This window comes from Phascolarctos cinereus, unplaced genomic scaffold (assembly GCF_003287225.1).
Source record: "Phascolarctos cinereus isolate Bilbo 61053 unplaced genomic scaffold, phaCin_HiC Scaffold_5;HRSCAF=322, whole genome shotgun sequence".
Classification (NCBI taxonomy): Eukaryota; Metazoa; Chordata; class Mammalia; order Diprotodontia; family Phascolarctidae; genus Phascolarctos; species Phascolarctos cinereus.
In genome coordinates this window covers 455,869,271-455,890,187 of record NW_027555958.1, presented here as the reverse complement: position 1 = coordinate 455,890,187, position 20,917 = coordinate 455,869,271, and the positions used below count along the sequence as shown (strand labels likewise).

General features: G+C 46.9%; 1 protein-coding gene across 1 annotated transcript in view; it reads left to right on the top strand.

Annotated features, from left to right (window-relative positions):
* Positions 1 to 20,917, top strand: part of USP24 (ubiquitin specific peptidase 24) — a 157,835-nt gene that overhangs the window by 131,784 nt on the left and 5,134 nt on the right. Inside the window, 12 exon segments of the mRNA XM_020976911.2 lie at positions 2,269 to 2,382; positions 7,798 to 7,894; positions 9,949 to 10,065; positions 10,407 to 10,499; positions 12,316 to 12,418; positions 13,250 to 13,315; positions 13,318 to 13,370; positions 15,091 to 15,204; positions 15,460 to 15,525; positions 17,563 to 17,629; positions 19,298 to 19,376; positions 20,625 to 20,700. Of these exon segments, the coding sequence (XP_020832570.1) occupies positions 2,269 to 2,382; positions 7,798 to 7,894; positions 9,949 to 10,065; positions 10,407 to 10,499; positions 12,316 to 12,418; positions 13,250 to 13,315; positions 13,318 to 13,370; positions 15,091 to 15,204; positions 15,460 to 15,525; positions 17,563 to 17,629; positions 19,298 to 19,376; positions 20,625 to 20,700 (1,045 nt within the window).

Genomic DNA, 20,917 nt, shown 5'->3' with positions numbered 1-20,917 from the left:
GCATGGGCCTTTGCTTCTCTTATCCAGCCTGCGTTGCGGAGAGCACTTCCTGCCGCCATCGCTTTGGCCTGAGCTGTTGCACTTGCTTCCTGGGGCACTGCTTCCCCTCCTCACTGCATCCTCACCCAAGCATATGCTCGCTACCTATGCGTGTTCTCCAGGACTCTGTCCTAGTGCGGCCTCTTCTCTTCTCCTCTGCTGTTTCACTTGATGACCTCACTGGCTCTCTTGTATTCTGTTATAATCTCTTTGCAAACGATTCTCAAATCTACTTCTCCAGCCCCCAGCTGTTATTTGGCTGTGTTAAACCGTACAGCCTGTATCTGTCTTAAATTGAATAAACTGAGCTCATTATCTTCCCTCCTCTCCCATTACTGTCAGATGCTCCGCCATCCTCATCCTCAGCTCCTTACTCTTTCTCGTCCCTCATATCTCTTGCATATTCCTCCCCCCTTCTCTCCTGATAGAGCGCCTTCTTGGTGCAGGGCATCATCCCCTCGTTCCTGCTCTATTGTGGTAGCCACTGGGGGGTCTCCCAGACTCGGGTGTCCCTCCAGTCCATCCTCCACTTAGCCGTCGGAATGATCCCAAAGTACCGATCTGAACATGTTACCCCCATTCATCCAACTCTAATGGCTGCCTGGTACCTGCAAGAGAAATGTAAGGTACTCTGTGGAGCATTCAGTGCCCTTCCTAAGCTCCCACCTGCCCCCTTTCCAGGCTTCTTAACCCCCCCCCCTCTCTCTCTCTCTCTCTCTCTCTCTCTCTCTCTCTCTCTCTCTCTCTCTCTCTCACACACACACACACACACACTCTGTCATACTCTGTATTCTTCGAACCAGTCACCCCAGCCCCCTGGCTTCTCCGTGATCAGGACTCTCCATTCCACAGCTCTGGGCATTTCCTCTGAATGGCCTGCAGGCCTAGAATTCTCTCCGTCCTCCTCTTGAGTTCCTTTAGGTCCCTGCTAAAATCCCACCTTCTCTGGGAAGCCTTTCCTGCTCCCCTCTTCATTCTAGTGCCTTCCCCCTGTTGATTCTTTCCTGTCATCTTGTGTATTGCTTGTTTGTGACTGGGAGCTCCTTGAGGGCAGGGCCCATCTTGGCTTTCTTTGTATCCAGGCGTTCCATGCTCTGTGACTGACTCCTCTCTCAGTTCTTATCATTTTCTGCACAGTTGTTTTCTTAAAGCAGAGTTCTGATCTTCCCACTCACTCTCTTTTCCAGACCTTTCAGTGGTACCTAGTTAGCTATGGAGTGCACCCTGGACTCCTCATCAGCTGGACCCCGACAAACCCAGACTGCATTTTGTGCCTCAGACACATCCCTTGTCTGCTTGCTCCACCTTTCCCCGGAGTGCCCTTCCTCCAAGCCCCTTCCCGTCTGCCCTGTTCCTGTTCCAGCTTTCCGATCTGAGCTCCAATGCAGTCTTTGTCAGATTCCTCTCTGCTCCCTTAGCCAGAAGTGCCCTTTCTAGTAGCCTTTCTCACTTTGCTTCCTGCGTGTTCACGTCACGCCTTTTATTATATAGTTGTCTACATGGCTATCTTCCTTACTAGACCAGAGCAGCACTTCTCAAACCGTGGGACGTGACCCCAAGTGGGGTCTCGAAAAACTTGGCAACAGTGAAAGGTCTCTGAACTTGCAACAACCAGAAGCTCATTAAAAATCAAATGTGTGATGCATTCTGGCTGTGCCTGTCTTGGATCCCACAACTTCATGGCAGCCTTGGTTCTGAACACAAAGCAGCACCTTGCACTGCACGTGTCCATAGGCCATGCAAAGCTGGTTAAACTGGAAAAGGGGTTGTGAGTAGAAAAAGTTGAAGAAGCCCTGGACTAGAGAACAGAGACTGTATCATATTCTTTGTCTCTTCCATAGTGCCTTGCACCTAACAGGTGTTCAGTGAATAGACTGCTAGAGATATTTTCTGTAGAAGTATTTTTATTCAATATATGATTATAGCAAAAAGTTTTGTGCTAACACAGTTAACAAAAGAATTTTGGCCTGAAAGTAGAGCTTTATATAAAACTCGGTCGATTAAATTTGAAGCATTTTGTGGCAGTTATGGGGGAATAGAATTTTAAAGTGTAAGAATAAGGTTTCTGATTACCAGTCAAGAAGTGCAAACTCCGAAGTCTAGTGTGTCTCTGGTTGCTTTATTTGTTGTGTCTGATGCATTTAACTCCAAAGAAAAGCACCTTTTGGTGTCAGACGTCATATTTCCCAGTTCCCTGCTCATAATGATGCTGCTGCTTCTTTATTAAAGGGTTGACACTGAAGAGTGGGTGGCCACAATTGAAGCCTTGCTCTCCAAAAGTTTTGATGCCTGTCAGTGGCTTGTTGAATATTTCGTCGGTTCTGAAGGACGAGAGCTGGTGAAGTAAGTGTCTGGATTTTAAACAGTCGTCAGGATCATTTGTCAGAGCACATTTAGACAACGTAGCTCAAGACAGCCCTGCCCTGCCCCTGTCCCGCAGCCCATCTGACTGGCCCCTAATCTGGTATGAAAGGGAAGGAGGCTGTGGGCAGGCAGAAGCAAGTGATGCACTTATGGGTGACTAAGATGGCACAAAAGAAACATTTTGTTCAAAAACAATACCATCAAATTACATAGATTGTTCTAAATTTAGGTTTTGGTTTTCTTTTTAATTTAACTAGTATCCAGGTTCTGAAAAAGAAAAAAAACTCAGACTTGGCAGTAAGCTAATGTTGCTCACCAGCCACCAGTCAGATTTGGGAGGAGGGACAAATTCACAGGTTAGATGATTTTTTTGCCTGAGATCTGTAGGAAACATTCAAAAAATTTTCAAAATTTGGTCGTAAAAGTGTTTTTCCAGTGAGAAGTTGTGTCCTGTCCTTTTGGAGAAATGAATTTCATTGAATCATCTAGTCAGAATGGATTTTGGAAAATCATTTAATGCATATTTTTACGGCTGTGCAAACCTGCTTCTTTAAAAAATAGTTGCATACTCTTTTCTTTAACATTTCCTGTGAGAAAACCTAAAAATTTTCTCTGATATATTCCAGTTAGCCAAAATCCTCCCATTTGAGCACAGACTTGTTTCGGCATGTAGGTAGATTACTCATCCTCATAGGCTAATGTTACTGTCTTTGAACTTGTCTGGTAACTCATACTTCTCCTACTTTTTAAAGTTTACAAAGCCTTTGCTTGCAACCCCCCAACCTTGCAGTTCAGATGCTGTTTTACCAGCCTTTAAGATGATGACACTGAGGTTCAGGGAGGCTTTAATGACCTCCAGACTAGGCAGTTGGTGAGCATCAGAGCCAGAAGTCACTGACCCTCAGCACCCGTAGCTGAACACTGATTCACCCCTAGGCTACTTCATTGTGCTTTAGTACTTCTGCTGCACCATATTGCCTTCCCAGTCCAGTCACACGTTTCTCTGGAAAAACAGACAGCATACTTTATGATCTGTAAGGGAGATTTCTGTTTTATGATTTTTCAACCTCACTAATATGTTCTTTATGTAATTCTTTAAGTCAAGGGCTCTTAACCTTTTTTGTATCATAAATCCCTTGAGAAGTCATTCTGTTGAAGGCTATGAACCCCTTATCAGAATCAAGTTTTAAAATGTATAAAACAAAATATGTGGCATCCCATGGAAAAGCAATTATATTGAAATACAGTTAAAAAATATTTTTAAGGTCAAGTTCACAGACTCCAGTTATTAGCCTCTGGTTTAAATAATCTAATTGTTGCAAAACCAACCTGTCACAAAAGTTGTATACAGATTGGCCTGAAAATTTAATACAGTTTAATCAGTAAGACATTTGTTTTTAGTATTTAACTACATGGTTTTCACTTTTGCCTGTGATTTCCACTTGGAATACCTCTGTCTTTTGAATGGAGCTCTTACTTAACTACTTCAGTTGGTAGTTTATTGACCCCCACTGGAGGTGTAGTGTCATTATGTGAAATGCACTTTCCTGACATCCATTTTGATAGGTAGGAAAAGTTCTCACAGTTGTCCTAACACTTGTAAAAGGATCTAGGAGTATAAATCACTGGAGGAAGCTAATGCAAAAAAGCAACACCCCATTGAAGCAACCTTCAATGTGCAAGGTAATTGTATATGAAAAGAAACAACTTTGACTCTGTTACAGTCATGGAGTAGAGAGAGCACAAGTTCATCGCCAACCATCTACCACCTTGAGTTAGCCATAGTGGTTTTTCAGTTGATGATGAGGTCAGAAGCCAGATGCCAAAAGAGTTTAGAAGTGAGAGGAGAGGAAATGGACAACTTCTGTCAAGGAGGTTAGCCACAATTGGGAAGGAAGATACATAGGAATATATAGTAGGCATGGCCTGATGTAGGAAGCTTCAGTGATGTGCTGGGCACTCTGCTGTGGTCTGGGGAGCTCACAGTCTTAAGTATCGCACACCGAGAAACACCCTGGTTAAGCACACTTGTGGAAAGCGCATAAAAATCTGAAGATCCACAAATCCAATCCTCAGCCCTAGAGAGGAATCTCAGATTCCACTAGAGCACTGCCGATCCTTCCTTGGCCCAGTTTGAAAGCAGTTCTTTCCGTCCTAGCACTTCCCACCAGGTTTGGCTTTGGCCCAGCCAAGGACCTTCAACAGACCTTAATTGGGTTTAAACCAGAAGCCAAATTTCAGGCATCCTGGGAAATGACTGCTCTACCTTCACATTACTGTTGAATCATTCAGTAAATAACTATCTCTTCCTCCAGCAAGGAAAGAAAGGGGATCATTATTCCAGGAAATGCTGACAGGCTTGGTACCAAAAGGATTATTACAGATCTTGAGCTGAAAGGGACTGATGTCTAGGGGGAGGGCATCTGGTCCAGCCCCTTCATTTTACAGATGAGGAAACTGAGGCCCAGAGAAGATCAATACCTTGCCCAAGGTCACACTGATAATAAGCATCTGAGATGGCCTTTGAACCCAGGCCCTCTGGCTCCAGAGCCAAACAGTGGTTTTTCCACTGTACCACCTCCTGTAGCCCCGGTCACAAATTTCACCCCTTATTTCCATGATAGGACTCATGTAGCAGAACAGTATAGCATGTGGCCCTCTCTTTCTCCCATGTCCCCAAATGGAGCTATAAACCCTATAAGCATGCAGCCCAGTGGGGAGAGCGTAGGAAAGAACTAAGAGATTTTTCATTTTTTTCCTTCAATTTTATTTATTTTCAGTTCAAAACTTCCCTGATAACCCATTGAATAAGCAAAAAACAACAAGAAAAAAGCCCACTATAAACATGCGTAGTCATATAAAACAAACTGTCTCATTAACTATGTCTTCTTCCTGCCTCCTGCCTCCCACCCACACCCCCCCAAAAAAGAGAAAGACAGAGAGAGACAGAGAGAGAAGGAATAGAAAACATGCTTCAGTCTGCATTCTGAGTCCTTTATGTCAGGGAGTGGGCAATGTGCTTCATCCCGAGTTCTCTGAAACTGTGGCTGGTTGTTTACATGTGTTGATCAGATTTCCTAAGCCTTTCAGAATTGATTATCCTTGTATAAGTTCTCCCTTCTGTCTACATCAGTTCATGCAAGTCTTTCCAGGTTTCTCTGAAATCATCCCATCATTTCTTACAGCACAGTAGTGCTCCATCCCATTTTATATAGTCCATTATTCATTCAGCCTTTTCTCAGTTAAAAGGCATCCATTAGTTTTCAGTTATTTACTACCACAAAAAGAGGCGCTATAAATATTTTTGTGCATATGGGTCCTTTTGCTCTTACTTTGATCTCTTTGGGGTATAGACCTAGGAGTGGTGTCTCTGGGTCAGAAGAAGAAGGTATGAACAGGTTAATGAGGATTTGGGCCTAGTTCCAAATTGCTTTCCAGAATGGCTGGACCAGTTCACCACTGCACCAGCGGCATTATTAGTGTACCTGCTTTCCCCAGTCCCTCCGGCATTTGACAGTTGCCTGTTTTGCTAAGTTAGCCAAAATGATGAATGATGGTGGTCCTTCATCATTTTAATTTGCATTTGTCTATTAGTGATATAGAGCATTTTTTCATATGGCTATTGATAGCTTATCTTTTCTTTCTCTGAAAACTACCTATTTGTATCTTATTATAAATTTGACTCAATTCCCTTCACATTTTAGAAATGAGATCTTAATATTTTCCCCAGTTTCCTGATTTTTCCCATTTCAGCTGCATTCGTTTTGTTTGTGCAAAAACGTTTTAATTTTATGTAATCAAAGTTTTCTGTTTTTGCTTCCTGTGACCCTTTCTGTCCCTTCTTTGGTCATGCACTCCTCCCCTTTCCGTAGTACTGGTAAGTAATGTCTTCCACGTTCCTCTGATTTGCTTACGATGTCACCCTTTATGTCTAAATCATGCATTCATTGGGAGCTTATCTTGGTATGCTTTGTGACGTGTTGGTCTATGCCCAGTCAGACCATGCTCTGGTTTTCCTCACAGCTTTTGCTGAGCAGTGAGATCTTGTCCCAAGAGCTGCAGTCTTCCTGTTTGTCAGACAGTAGGTCACTGCGCTCCTTCGCTTCTGTCTGCTGTGTATCTCATCTGTTCCACTCATCACCCCCTCTATTTCTTATCCAGTAGCACATTGTTTTGACAGTTATGGCTTCATAGTATAGTTCAGAGATCTGGCCCTGCTAGAACTTCTTCCTTCCCATTTTTTCTTTCATCGTTTCCTTGTCTTTCTTGACCTTTTGTTCCTCCAGAGGAATTGTGTTATTATTTTTTTCTAGCTCCAAAAAGGTAATCCTTTGATAGTTTAATTGGCATGGCACTGAATAAGTAAATTAATTTAGGTAGTATTGTCACTTTATTACATTGACTCAAGCCTGCCCATAAAAAATTAATATTTTTACAGTTATTTAGATCTGCCCTTATTTATGTAAATAGTGTTTTGTAATTATGTTCAGAAAGTTCCTGTGTGTGTTTTGGCAGGTAGACTCCCAAGTGTTTTATACTGTCCATGGTTATTTTCAATTTCTCTTTCTGTCTCTTCCTGCTGGATTTTGTTGGTAATATACAGAAATGCAGATAAGATTTGTGGGTTCAACTTTGCTGAAGTTGTTAATTATTTCACTTAGTTTATTAGTTGATTCTCTAGGGTTCTCTCAGTAAACCATCATATCTACAAAAAATAATAGGTTTGTTTCTTCTTTGCCTACCTTCTGTTTCTGATATCGAATCACAGTGGTGGTAACAGAAATCCCTACTTTACCCTGATCTCCTTGGAAAGGCTTCTAGCTTATCCTCGTTTCAGATGGTGCTTGCTCTGGGTGTTAGAGAGGTAGCACTTTCTCATTTGATGGAAAGCTATTTCTTCCTGTGCTTCCTAGAGTTTTTAACAGGAATGGGTGTTGTATCTTGTCAAAAGCTTTTTCTGTGTCTATTGAAATAGCCTTCTGTTCTCTTAATGCTGAGTTCTTCATGTTATCCCTTGGCCTTACAGTAAGTAATGACCAAGCACCGGGCCTGGAGTCCACAGTCCTGGGACACGCCCCTGCTCTGGAGCTGATGAGCCCCCTGTGTGACCCACATCAGATCCTGTAGCATCTTCCAGCCTTGGTTTCCTCATCTGTTAAATAAGAATCATGGGATCAGAAGGGACTTAGAGCTAATTAATCCAGTTTCTCCCCGAACACATGGGCATCCTCCTCTGTTTGACTCCTTACGCAGCCCGTTTCAAGTTCTGTGTAGGTCTTGAAGCCTTAAGGAGGAGCTGAGATCTGGCCCCAGCTTGGCCCCCAGGGCTCCTTGGTGCCCCTGTGTCTCCTATCTTGGCTTACTCTTGGATGTGCTCGTCTGCTTCCACCTCAGGATTTTCCTGCTGGAGTGCAGCGTGAGGGAAGTGCGAGTAGCGGTTGCCACGATCCTGGAGAAGACCCTCGACAGTGCCTTGTTTTACCAGGACAAGGTCAGTATCACTGCATGGATGAAGCGTTTTAGCCTTCCTGCCTTCTGTGTGAGAGAGGAGCTAACAGGGAGAGCCAGTTACCTTTAACATCTTTTTGACAATTCATAATATGCCTTTCCTTGTGTGACCTGACTTGGTTGAGGTTGCCAAGCGTGGAAGGTGTCCATTCCCTGGAAGCAGTGTCCAGCACAGCAGCTGCTTTGCACTCTTTTTGGTACAGTCCTCGCAGGAGTACCTTCTCCTCCATAGTGGCCCTGATGTTTCCCAGCCTCCTATGAGTGTTTCTCCTGAAGTTTCTCTGAACTGAGCCCCAATCAGGGAGCTTAAGCTAACCCTGTCTTCTCTTTCTTTTCCTATCAGCCCCTCCTCTGTCAGCTTCAAAAAGGGGAAGAGCCTCCCATTTATCCAGGGCTAATGACCCAGAACTCACCTTTCCTTCCTTCATTTCCTTTTCACTCTGTTCTCAGCAACCGCTACACAATGTCAGGGCCCAGGGAAATAAATGAGACGAGTTTAACTTGAAAAGTTCTAGTTCACTCGAAACATACATTCCTAGCAAACATAGCACTTACTTGCCAGGCTTGCTATCTCAGATAACAGCGGACACCACATGGAAAACTTTGAAAACTCTGCCTTTCAGAAATAATGAGCTCTTACGGATGAGTAGCTGAAGACAGGGTGGTTCAGTGAGCGCAGGTAGGCAACTTGGCCCTGGTGTGTAGGAGCCCGTACCAAGGAGAATTAGCGAGGCAGCAGCCAATAAGTTCTTACTGGGGGTCAAGCACTTGGCTGAATCTGGGGATTCAAAGAAAAGTGGCAGCAGCCGTGAACATAAGCCATTGCCTCCGTTCTCAAGCGGTGTGCCTTCTGAGGGCGGCCAGGGAGGACCTGTGCCTTGTGCAGGCCTGGCCACTCTGCAGAGAGACTGGATGGTGGCCAGGGTTGGTCCGGGGGAGCCCTAAGGTCTCTGAGGAAGACCCTCATAAAGGGGAATGCCAGGCCCCGAGTTAACCGCTCCAGAATTTGCTCCATCTCCCCAAGGTCCTTAAACGGAGTGATGACCTCAAATACCAACCTCCCCTGTAGGCTGGCCTAGAACTGTCCAGTAACCTACGAGGACGGACGTGAGCAAGAAGCCGTGTGTCCTGTTACGCTCTCTTTCGTGTTAGTCTTCTTACATGTCTTTCTTCACCTCGGGGGAATTGCTTCCTCTTGCCCCCTCCTCATCGTTTGTAATGGATGGTTGTAGAGAGCTTTGGAAATGAAGGGCTGTGGATGTGCCAGATTTTAGTCCTGTTTGAGACAGAATGGGTGGGACGATTATGGAAATCCGAGTTTTAAAATCTCTGGGAAGGAAACAAGCAGGGACAGGTAGAGTCCAGCGGCCACACAGAGCAGCGGGCATCCGAGGGACCTTCCTCTCAGCCCTGTGTCCAGGCCCCGTGCAGACAGCAGCTGGGGGGAGGGGCAACAGAGGCAATGTGATAACCCAAATGGTCTCTAAACAAATAAAATGTCTCTCAAAGCTTTCCATGAGGCGTCAGCGAGCTTTCAAGTAAGTTACAGTCGAGTCGACATTCCCGTTGTCATTCTGTCAGGCTGTTACGCTCCATTCACTCCATTGGCTTGGTTTCCAGCCCCTCTGCCTGTGTCTGTGTTTTGATTCTCTGCATCTGTGACTATGTGAAGAGCAGGCTAGTGGAGGGAGGGGTTCAGACCAGTGTCTCCCGAAAGGCTCAGGGAAAAAAAAGGGAGAGAGAGAACCATGCATCATGGAGCCCATCATGGCAGCTCACACAGAGAAAATCGTTCTGGACTGAGGACTCTCAGAAGCAAAACCGGACTTTGCCATTAAAATTCCACAACAATTGCCTCAGGGTAAACTGGCAGTTTTGTATTTGTGACTTAAAAACATTTCCATCTAAATCTTAACCCAAATTAAATTAACCAGCTCCCTTGCTCTCATGTTGGTTTTTTTTTAATTAAGTTTATTGCAGATGTCTTTACCACCTTTATTTCCTGCCCTAATGTAACTCTGTCTTTATGCTGACCAGCTCAAAAGTCTTCACCAGTTGTTGGAAGTGCTGCTTGCCCTGTTGGATAAAGATGTCCCAGAGAACTGTAAAAACTGTGCTCAGTACTTTTTCCTGTTCAACACCTTTGTACAGAAGGTAAAGAATTCTTACGGCTAACCAGCTTCCGTTTACAGTTGAGAGTCGTCGGGTGTCAGGAGTAGGAGATTCCCGGTGTGTCAGCATGGTTTGTAGTACAGGAAAAGGAAAGGATCAAAGGATGGTCGTCTGAGTAACGAGAGTCTGCATGACAGTTTGTTTGCTGATTGAGTGGTAGGAGCGACCATAAAAGTAATCAAAACAAATTTTCTGGAAAAGAGTTAACGAATATTCCGTAGAAAGGGTTTGTTGAGGTTGTTTCTCATTTGAATTTGTGTTTATTAAAATGAATTCTTTGTTGGAAAAGGAATGTGAATTTGGCATTCTCTGTCTCTTCTTAGCAAGGTATAAGGGCTAGCGATCTTCTTTTGAAACACTCTGCTCTACGACACATGATCAACTTTCTCCTGGGACCTAATCGGCAAAGCAATCAGGTAAAGGCCTCTGCCTCTATTCCTAGCGAAAGACTGAAGGGCGTATTGGACTGAGGGTCAGATGGACCTTGGGGTCCAGCTGGCCTCTGCAGAGGGGGAGTCTGCTTCCACCCGGGCAGCAGTCATTCAGCTCTTCCTTGGTGTCCAACCTCAGAGGGCTTCTTCTCAGCTTGGACCTGCTGTCCCGGTGCTGCTCTGTCCTCCAACATGTGCACTTCTGTGTGACCTCAGCTCCAGGCCCTTCACCATCCCGGTCACCCTCCTCTGAACGTCCTCCAGCTGATCACAGTTGTGACCTGAACTGAGCACAGTTTTCCACACGAGGTCTGACAAGTGCAGAGTAAAGTGGGACTGTTTTCCTTCTTGTTCCTGGAAACTCCCCCACTTAATGCAGCCCAAGATGGCAGAGGTTTTCATGGCTGTCACATCCTGCACTGCTTCTTGGGCTTGCTGTCCGTTGAAATCCCCTGATCTTTTATGACAATGGCTGCTTGGCCATGTTTTTCCCATCTTTTTTGGCTCCGTGGGCAAGATTTTGCATTGATCCCAGTTAAATTAGCCCGAAGTCCTTGCCTGTCAGATCCTTTTGAGTTCAGGGGGTCAGCTCTCCTTCCCAGTTTGATGTCATCTGCAAATGTGATGGTATCCAAGTCATTGATTAAAAAAGGTTCCATAACAACAATGACCGGGGTTCTCCTCTGGAGATCTCTTACCAAGGTAACATTGAATTTGGAACAGCTGTTTTTTGAGTCCAGCCATCCATCCAGTTTTGCGTCCATCAGACTATAGTATTGTTTAATTCGTATCTTTCCATCTTTCCATAAGAATACTGAGTTACTTTATCAGAAGCTTTGTTAAAATCTGGGTAAATTATATTGACAGTATTTTCATTATCTACCAGTTTAATAGCCCTATTAGAAAAGGAAACAGCTGATTCAAAGAAATGACTGTTTTTAGTCTGGTATGACCTGTGTAGCCTCTTCACGAACAATACGATCCCATTCACATCCCCATCTGCCCCTCCAGAGCCATGGCCTACTCGTGGTTTCCATCCCACTACGTCATAGTGACGCCTTGAGGCCAGATCTTTATTGCCCTGGTTCGTCTGGTGTGTTGTGTAAACTTGGGGTATTTGTGTGTGGGCACCCTGGCACCTTTCTTGGAGTTGTCTGGATGTTGCCGCTTCCAGTCTTCTTGCTGTTGGTAGCTTAGCTCTGTTGTATCTAACTTTGGGGCCATGTGGATACAGGCAGTTTTCACCTCCTTGGCCTTAATAGTTTAAAGTTTTTTGGTTAGCTTTACAAGACGCCTAGCAAACACCGTTTTTGGAGGTTTTGTTAGGGTCCCTTTGTCATGGCCCCCAGATGAGCCCCAAGTTCTTCCCTGTGGCATCTCAGCGGTCATTTGGGAGGTCAGTCCTTGTGCCTGCACCCTCTCCCTTAGTGACATTCCCACCCAGTTCACATTCTGTCCTTTCCAGGCCTGTCACAAAGACCTTTTCCTCCCAAAGGCCAACTGGCCTGCTTTTGCTCTTCATTAAAAAGCACTTCCTTTGCACTATTTTGTGTCCCAGTGATCTGTGTGTCTCAGCCTGTGAGCCCCATTAGGACAGGTATCCATCATAAATCTCGCCAGAGCCCAGCTGAGAACCCTGCACACGGGGATAAAGACGGGAAGGGGCCCGGGAACTGCCCCTCCCGATGCAGTCAGCGGCCCATCCCCTCTAACTTAGACGTTGTTTGTTGAACTGAACTGTTTGACTTGGAATCTCCACTTTTTATGTTCACCGATTGATCTTTGTGTTTTTTGTCGTCAGATTCGCCGATGGAGCTCAGCCCAGGCACGGGAGTTTGGATTCCTTCACAACACAGTGGCGTTGCTGGTTTTGCACTCGGATGTCTCTTCGCAGAGGAATGTTGGTAAGAGCTGTCTTCACCACCTGTGGCACCAGGCGGACTCCCCGGGCCGCTGTCCTGCACTGAGTCCTCTGGACTCCAGTTCTAGAAGCGCAGTCGTTGTCGTAGGAGGCTGGCGCCCCCTCCAGCTTGGAGCATGTTTTCCTAACCCTTTGAAAGCTTTTGGGTTTGAGTGAGGAATACACACCAAGCCTGTGGCCAGGTGTGCGCAAAGAATCCTGAAAGTGTCCTGGGGCGTCGTGCTTGAAGGCCTGTGTTTAGTACCGGGGACAAAGTCGCCTGACCTCGTGGAGCCTTTCTCCTCATCTTTCAAATCAAGGGCACTCACTAGACAGCCTCGGAGGCTTGATCTGTGAATGTCCTTCCGGACCAGTTCCAAGTTCCTTTTCCTGCTTCATTCCAAACTTGCTTACAAGCTCTTGCCAGACTGGAATTCTTTGTTTCCCAGGCCTCTCGGTCTGAGCTGTGAGAGGCTTCTCTTTCCTTGTACTGGCGTGCTTGGCCTGGACCTCTCTTTTGTCCCTGCCCTAGTCTACCTTAGCTCATGTTCATTATTTCTTCCCTCTCCACCCCCATCGCCGTCCTAGGAAGAGCCTCTTTGGGTGTGCTCAGCTCTGCACTTGGTACCTTGTACATAATAGGCTCTTAGTAAATGTGTGTTAGACTGAACAACCATTTATGAAGCGCCTACTATGTACAAGTAACCTTTTAATCATGTGGCTGGGTAAGATTAAACCATTTCTCATATCACAAGGTTAGTCCGCATCCATTTTATAGACATTTATTCCACGAAACAACACAAACGTCATCTGTTGTATTTTTTTCCCTCTACAGCCCCTGGCATATACAAACAGCGGCCTCCCGTAAGCATCGTTTCCTCTGGCCCCCTTCTGGCCCTCCATGGGAAGTGGAGTCCTTGCTCTTCCTGTCTGAGGGGAAGCCGTACCTGCTGGAGGTGACCTTCCTTTCCCGTCATTTCTAGAAGTTGTGTTGTTGTTTACGTATGGTGTCCTCCCAACTGAGCACTCAGGTCAAGAGAATATAGGGCAGGCCTTTGTGTGAATTATTCTGCTTTTGTCATTTGGAAATAAATCCTTTATTAGTGACAGGATAGCGTGAATTAGGAGAGTTCTGTACGAATGTGTCCAGGTCATTTGGGCCTGCCATGCCTATAACTGACTCCTAACGAAGAGGTCACTTCATCTGCTCCCTTCTATGGGCCCAGCTTGTCCGTCGCATATAGAACAGTGAAGTCTCAAATCTAGATCATTGAGATCAGGAGTTTTCAAGTTGATTGGATCCTATGGCACCTTTATTCATTTATTTGTTTTTAAGCTAGGGAGCCTCGGATGAGCAGTGCCATTTTTGAGAAAGCATTTACTGGCACGTTCTAAACAGCAGACAGTCAAATGCACCCGTGGAAGGGGACATCGGACGTGTGCCGTCGGGTGACGGCCTTCGCACAGTTTGCTCCTGGACTTGGTCTCGATTTTCCCTTCAGAACAAATTCTCTGCTACAGCTTGGGGAGGTGGGGGGAGAGTGAAAAGAATTGAATCAGAGCCAGTTATCCCCGACAAAGATAAAATACAGCATTCATTGGCTTCACAACATATCGGACACCCTACCCCATTGGACAGGTGCTGAACAGGACCCTGTTACGCATCTGCAGAACTCTAGGATTCCAGGGGAAATCATCTGGAAGGTCTGCAGTGAGACCACTTTGTTTTGGGATTGTCTTCTTGAGTCTTGGGGCATGGGAGGAGAGACTTCAGGTGGGGGAGTCGGTGTAGAAGCGTGATCAGGCTAGCTCGCCAAGCATTTGTTCAGAACCAAGCTGTGGGCGTACAGGTCGAAACAGAAAGGTGGACAGTCCCTGCCTTGAAGGAGATCCTGTTCTGGTGGGGAAGACAGTGCCTGTAGGGGAGGGTGAAGGTGCCCAACACCAGGCTTTGTCGGGGAGGGGAGGCTCAGGAGCTCAGGCCTCGGAACCAGCGGAGCTGTCTTGGGGTCCTGCTGTTGCTGCTCTTTGCGGGGGGCACCTCCAGGAGCTGTTTCCTCTGTCCTCCCTCCCTTATTTGTAGGCCTGTGAGTTGTGGTAGGCATCTTTAAATGAGCAGACTTGTCGCTGATCCTTTTTATAGACTCCTGACCTGGAGGTTAAATGGCCCTTTCTTCACTAATTCCCCTTTTTGTCATACAGTGTACACAACATAGTCTTCCTTGGGCCTCACCAGAATCCTTTGAGTAGGTAGGGTTCTCAAGAGGAGTCTTGGACAGGACCTTCCCAGGGCCACTCTCCTGCTTCTCATTCCTTGAGGAGTGGGCGTCTCCTCCCAAAGCCTAGGGCATCTTCCTTCATCCTCAAACTGCTGCTCTCTACCTTTGGGTGTTGCGTTGCATTGTCTCATTTCTTACTTTGACCAAGTAATAGTTATTAACAATTATTCCATGTTGAGGCACAGAAGATTCCCTCAGAAACAAGGGACACGTTGAGCAGGGTTCTGGGAAGAAGCTGGCTGCATTGCCGGCATCAGCTGAAGGTAACCAGCCTGCTTCCACGTGTTTGTCACAGGATTTCAGTGAAAGGCAGTGATCAGGGAGGGGGGATGCAGGAGCCACTAACCACCACAGGGAAATGATCCCGGCCCTCTCTTCCCCACTTCCATCCCCCCAGGTCATATTTGCCTTGCGGGAGCTGACTGGCTCGCTTCTGGCTCTCATGGAGATGGTGGTTTACTGCTGTTTCTGTAACGAGCACTTCTCCTTCACCATGCTGCATTTCATCAAGGTAAGAAAGAGCTCGGTGGGCTGCGGGGAAGCTGCGTGTCCGTAACAGCATTCTGCAGCCCCCAGGCAGGTAAACCTCAGTGCCTGTGTGAGGGCACAGAATTGCTCCCCGTGCTTCCCACCTTTATCCGAGTCAGAACAGTGTTGTGTGTGGAGATACTGATTTAAGATGGCATGTGTGCCTTCAGAACTCTGCTAATGATTTTGCGACTTTGCGGTGAAGGGTGATTATGATTTCTTGTCCTCTTTCACATAGAGCCAACTAGAAACTGCTCCTCCCCATGAATTAAAAAACACATTCCAGCTGCTGCATGAGATCCTGGTAGGTAATGACCTTTCTGACCGGTTGATGCTTATAATTCAGTGTGATGGGAAGAGCAACAGGTGGGCAGATGCTGTGCTCTGGGTCCTGTGATCCTCAGGACAGAGCACACCATCTCCCAGCCCCAGCTCACCAGCTGGTGAGTGGGCCAGGGGTTCTGAGGGGCTAAGCCTTCTCCAGCTGCCACGCCGCTGCAGCACGTGTGCTTTGCTGTGCTGTCCATTACTTATTCTCTCCTTCAGGTTTAGGGCCCACACGTGCTTTCTTCTTTCACTTTTCTGAAATCTCATCTCAGAAAGTCGTTTGCCAGCTTTCATGCTGGCATCTCTGGGATGAGAACAGGCAGGAGTTATTGTCTCCATCATATTGATAGAAATCCCCGGATCATCTTAAAGGGCAGGAAATTTAGATGCTCTTCTTAACACTCAAGCCATTTGTTTGGCCCCTTGAATCGCTAGAGTTTCTGCCCCCGTACATCAGAGCAACGAGAGGGATGTCCAGAAATCGGTGACCCCTTCACTGTCACTGCCTTGACTGCTGTAATAGCAGAAGCTTGGCTTGAAGTAGTTTGAGGAAGGGTGCTCTCCCCTTCCTCCTTATCCCTGCTTCTAGGCTCTAGGGCTCTGATTGTATTAAAGAGAAAGATCATCCTTAAAATGACAGGTCTTCCTAGATTTTTTGGCCTCCACACTTCACTCTGCAGAAAGCACTAACATGATCCCAAGGTAGATGGCACCATGGTTAAAGCTCACAGGGCACGTCCCCAGCCTCAGGCAGCCCTTGAGGATATCACCATTAGAGCACAGACAGGACTGCCAGCCTTTGAGTTCCCACTGGGCTCATAAAATGGAGCTTGGTTTATGGAAGGATGCTGTGAGGGAAGTTGCAGTGCGAACAATGAGCCAGCTGTAACAGGGTTCATCCAAAGTGTGTACTCGGGTTCAGAAAGTCCACTGCTCCAGGATGGATTCAGGAGGGACTTCTAATGGCTCACAAGCTGTAGATGCTACAGCAGTGTGACATTATAAGACTGGATTCACTCAGTCTTTGGCTGTATTAAGGGTGGCCTGATGGGCAGACGGATGGAGATAAGAGTCCCTCTGTTGAACGTCACATTCGGTTCTGGGCACCGTCTTTAGGAGCATACCAAGAAGAAGCCAACTGGCGTGGTTAGGAGCCTGGAAACAAGGTCATGTGACAGTATCTGAAGGAACTGGTTAGCATGGAAGGCTTTGGGTAAGACTTGACAGTTGTCCTCTAGGTATTCGAAAGAGTTGCCAGCTAGGAAAGAGAATTGGTTCACTCTGCTTGGACCCAGAGAGGCAAGCCTTGACTTAGGACATGAGAATTCCTCCTCCCGCCCACGCGATGGGGCTGCTTTGGGCAAGGTTCTTCTTGAAGTGCCTCTTGGCCACAGCTGGGAACCACTGGGGCTGCCCTTGTCCTCTGGCCTGGCGCTGTAGAGAACACATCCCGAGAAACAGGGCCGGCGTGGCGACGCGAAAGTCCTGGAGACCACGCGGTGGCCATGTTACATGAAGGATCTTGAGCCAGACAGCTGGGGAGCCTGCTCTCTCTGACTTAGACCATTGAAAGAGGGATCCAGGTAGGAGAGGACCCCAGAGGGCAGAACAAAGACCAGTGAGAAGGGCTGGCTGCAAGGAGGCACGTTTCTGTCTAAACAAGTAATGGGCAGTGCCATGAAGGAAGGAACTGATAAATTAATTCAACAAGCTTGTATTGGTTTGGGAATCTTTGTGTATGGTTTAGGAAGCTTGCTTTCATTTGCAGTTTAAGTTGTAACAAACTACTTTCCCTTTCTGTGCCTCAGTTTCACCTTGTGTCAAATCAAGAAGCTGGACCATATGGTCTATGTGGTTCCTTTTGGTTCCAATATTCTATAATTCTTATATTTTGTGGTTTAGTTGTTTCAAAAGCCAAAGGGAATTGTTAGCCATGCACCAAATGAGTGGGATGTGAACTCTTTCTTCCAGGACCTTGTCCCAAGCCTCACCATATGTTTCTTTCTCTTCCCAGGTCATTGAAGACCCTCTTCAAGTAGAACGGGTCAAGTTTGCTTTTGAGACGGAGAATGGCCTAGTAGGCAAGTGGACCCAGCTTTATGGAGGGGTGTCTTGGACAGTGCCACTGGTGTGGCAGAGGATCTCACACTCATAGTCTTTTTATCCTAAGAATCCAGTTCCTTTCAGCCAGGGAGGGCCAAGAAGAACACTGCAGATAGCTTTTTCATAAAGTAGATGACTGTTCACAAGAGAATCCAAATGTACAGAAATGCTCCCTGCAGCTAGTCCGATGCCTGGAGAGCTGGCCTCGGGCCCCAGGCCCAGATAATGCTGTGTTTTATGTGCTCTCATTCGCACTTCCACCTTTCTTTGTGCGTCCTTCCAATTTGGTTGCTGTTACTTTCTTAGCATTGTCATTGTGTGTTATGAGTCTGCTTTGTTTTTGCCCATCGCTATCATTTGCTGTGCCTTTCTGTATTTCTCTGGAAAGAGCTTTGCAAACCTCAGAGCTTTTTACAAGTTATCAGTCATCCTTAGGTCTCACACTGTTGACACATTAGGGTTTGGGATTTCACTGACGTGAGAAAGAATCCCTCCCAAAGTGCAGATCATGGCCTGGCCAGAGCCTAGTAGGGGAGTCATCGGCAGGAGGCCCAGAGCAGATTCAAGACTGGGCCCTGGCCCCACGGCCAGTGAGCTTCCATCGGGCAGGCGGCCCGTCTCCTCCAGAGGTTCCCTGCTCTCCGACTGTCCTCTCCTGATACCTGCTTGCTGTCTCTTCTCATCCCACAGTTTGTTCAGCCACTCCCCACCTAGTTCAACAGGCAGTAAGCTAGACCAGGCCCCATTTTATGCTATGGCAATGTTTTTGGTAGCAGTGGGCCTTTTTTTCCCCCTTTATTGGCATCTTTAGGATATTGTTCTAGTCCAGGGGTGGGGAATCTGTGGCCTTTTGACTTAGTCCGAGTTTCACAGAACAAATCCTTTAATTAAGGGGATTTGTTCTGTAGGTTTGGATTCAGTCAAGGGGCCGCACTTGAGGACCTAGAGGGCCACATGTGGCCTCGAGCCGCAGATTCCCCACCCCTGTTCTAGTATGAAGATACAAGATGCTTCCTACCATGAGTCCAGCAGAGACAGAGAGGCAGGCTTTATTCCTAAAACCTGATTGGAGGTGTCTGTGCCTTCTTGCTTTGAACTTTGGCCCCTTCTGAGACAGGAAGGTCCCTGGCCACTGTTTCACTGCCCTTCGAAACAGAACTCTTTTACTTGGTTCATTACAGGAAGCAATGAAATCTGCCATTGATTTAAAAGTTTTATCTTCTAAATTAAAGCTTTATTTTTAAACAGATCTTAGAGAAATTCCTCTTTTAAAAAAAAATGGGACCAGTTTTCAGATCCCAGATCCTCCCCCTTCCCTGCTTTAGTCTGTCCATTTTCCATGAGCTGCTTGGAGCTGGATTATGTGTTGCCCCCAGGGCCTTGCCCCCTGCTGAGGGTCCTGGTGTGCTCCTGGCCCTCTTGTGGACCAGTGCTAGAAGGTTTGGGGGCAGGGAAGTTGGCCGTATAAATGCAACCCAGTTTTTTAAACAAACTTTTTCTTTTGTTTCTCAAAACATTCAGTTGAAGACAGGGCTTTGAGCAGTAGGGTCAGGGGGAGCTGTCCCTTCTAGGAGGCTGGGGGAAGATGTGGGTCCTTGGGGCTGGAGGCTTGTGCTTGAGGCTGACACTCCCATTTTCCTCCCCAGCCTTGATGCACCACAGCAATCACGTGGACAGCAGCCGCTGCTATCAGTGTGTCAAGTTCCTCGTGACCCTGGCACAAAAGTGAGTATGGCCCAAGAACAGAACCTGTAGATTCTCCCACTTTGTCCTTGCAACAGCCTTGGGGGGTTGGGGCTGTGACTTTCCTCATTTGACACCAGAGGAAACTGAAGCAGCAAAGATGGAGCGACTTGCATGGGGTCACTCCCCACACCAAGTGTCCTAAGGCTATTTTGTTCATCTCGTGTGGTGCCGCAGGCAGACATTGGGGGGGTCTCCAGCACTGACAGTGTTGAGAACGCTCATTAGGAGGTATTGGGCAGAGGGGCAGCCTCAAGTCCTGCCTGTGACGGCTCCTGGCCGTGGGGTGCCCCAGGCAGCTGGAAGGACGTCAGAGCAGGTGGCAGTCTGCACTGGGGGAGCGTCTTCTCACTAGGAGTCCCGGCGAGCATCAGTGGGCTCAAGTGCAGATAGAAAGACTTCCCATCATGCCGGTCACTTAATTGACTTGGAAAACCACATAGTAATGAGGTTTGGGCCACGCCTGCTTATGGACCTTGGTCATCTCTGCCCCATGCCAGTGAAAAGCCCCCCAGAGGAGGGAAGAGAAACATGCCCCTTCCCTTCTTGTTGGGGCGGAACAATGCTGGTGCCTTCTAATGTGGTGTATGTGGTCGTTTGCTTTGCTCAAGTGTTTTTTTTTTTACCTCTTGGGTGTCTTTTTGGGTTTGTTTGTTTGTTTAAAGGGATAATTTCCTGGGAAGGGGTAGAAAGAGATGGATAGAAATGGAGGTGATAGAAAAGCCAAGCATCAGTTAAAATCTAAAAAGAAAGGTGTTAAATGTGCTAATGATTGTTGTTTTAATTAACCAGAATTGATGACTGGTTTTTTTTCTTTATTTCAGTGGGAAGCGTTGATCAGACTTGTATAGAACATATTTACATGGCACTCATTTGTTACAAAATGCTTTACGTGCATTAGTTCAAGTGATTTTACAAAGACCCTCTGTTTTTCCCATTTCTCAGACTGGGGGACTGAGAGCCAGAGAGATGATGGCTCAGAACCCCTAGGCTTCCCTGACTCCAAGTCTCTGGTGTTTTCTCACCCTCCCTCTTCAGGCTGTAGAGATTTCTCTATGTTTAATGTGAACAGGAGGTGGCAGCCATTCACCAGACATTGTCAAGCGCCTACTGTATGTGGCGTCCTTGAGGGACAGTGGTGTGGTGGGTAGAACGGCTGCCTGGGGGGAGGCCAAAGGTTCGCCCAGGCTTGGCCAGGACTGAGCTGATCAAACGGTCTTCCGTCACCAGGTGCCCTGCTGCTAAGGAATACTTCAAGGAGAACTCCCACCACTGGAGCTGGGCCGTACAGTGGCTACAGAAGAAGGTACCTGGGCTTCAAAGGTCCCTCCCAGTCCCTTGGGAGTCAGTGAGACACCTGGGGCTGAGTGTAGGTGTCGCATCCCTCAGACCGTCCTAAGGCTGTTCTTCACTGCACCAAGTGGCCAGGCTCATGTGGCTTTTCTTCCTTCTGTGAGATTCCCTTCATTTCCAGCTTGAAAGGAGAAAGCGCATTGTCTTCTGATGTGCCCCTGCGGGTGTAG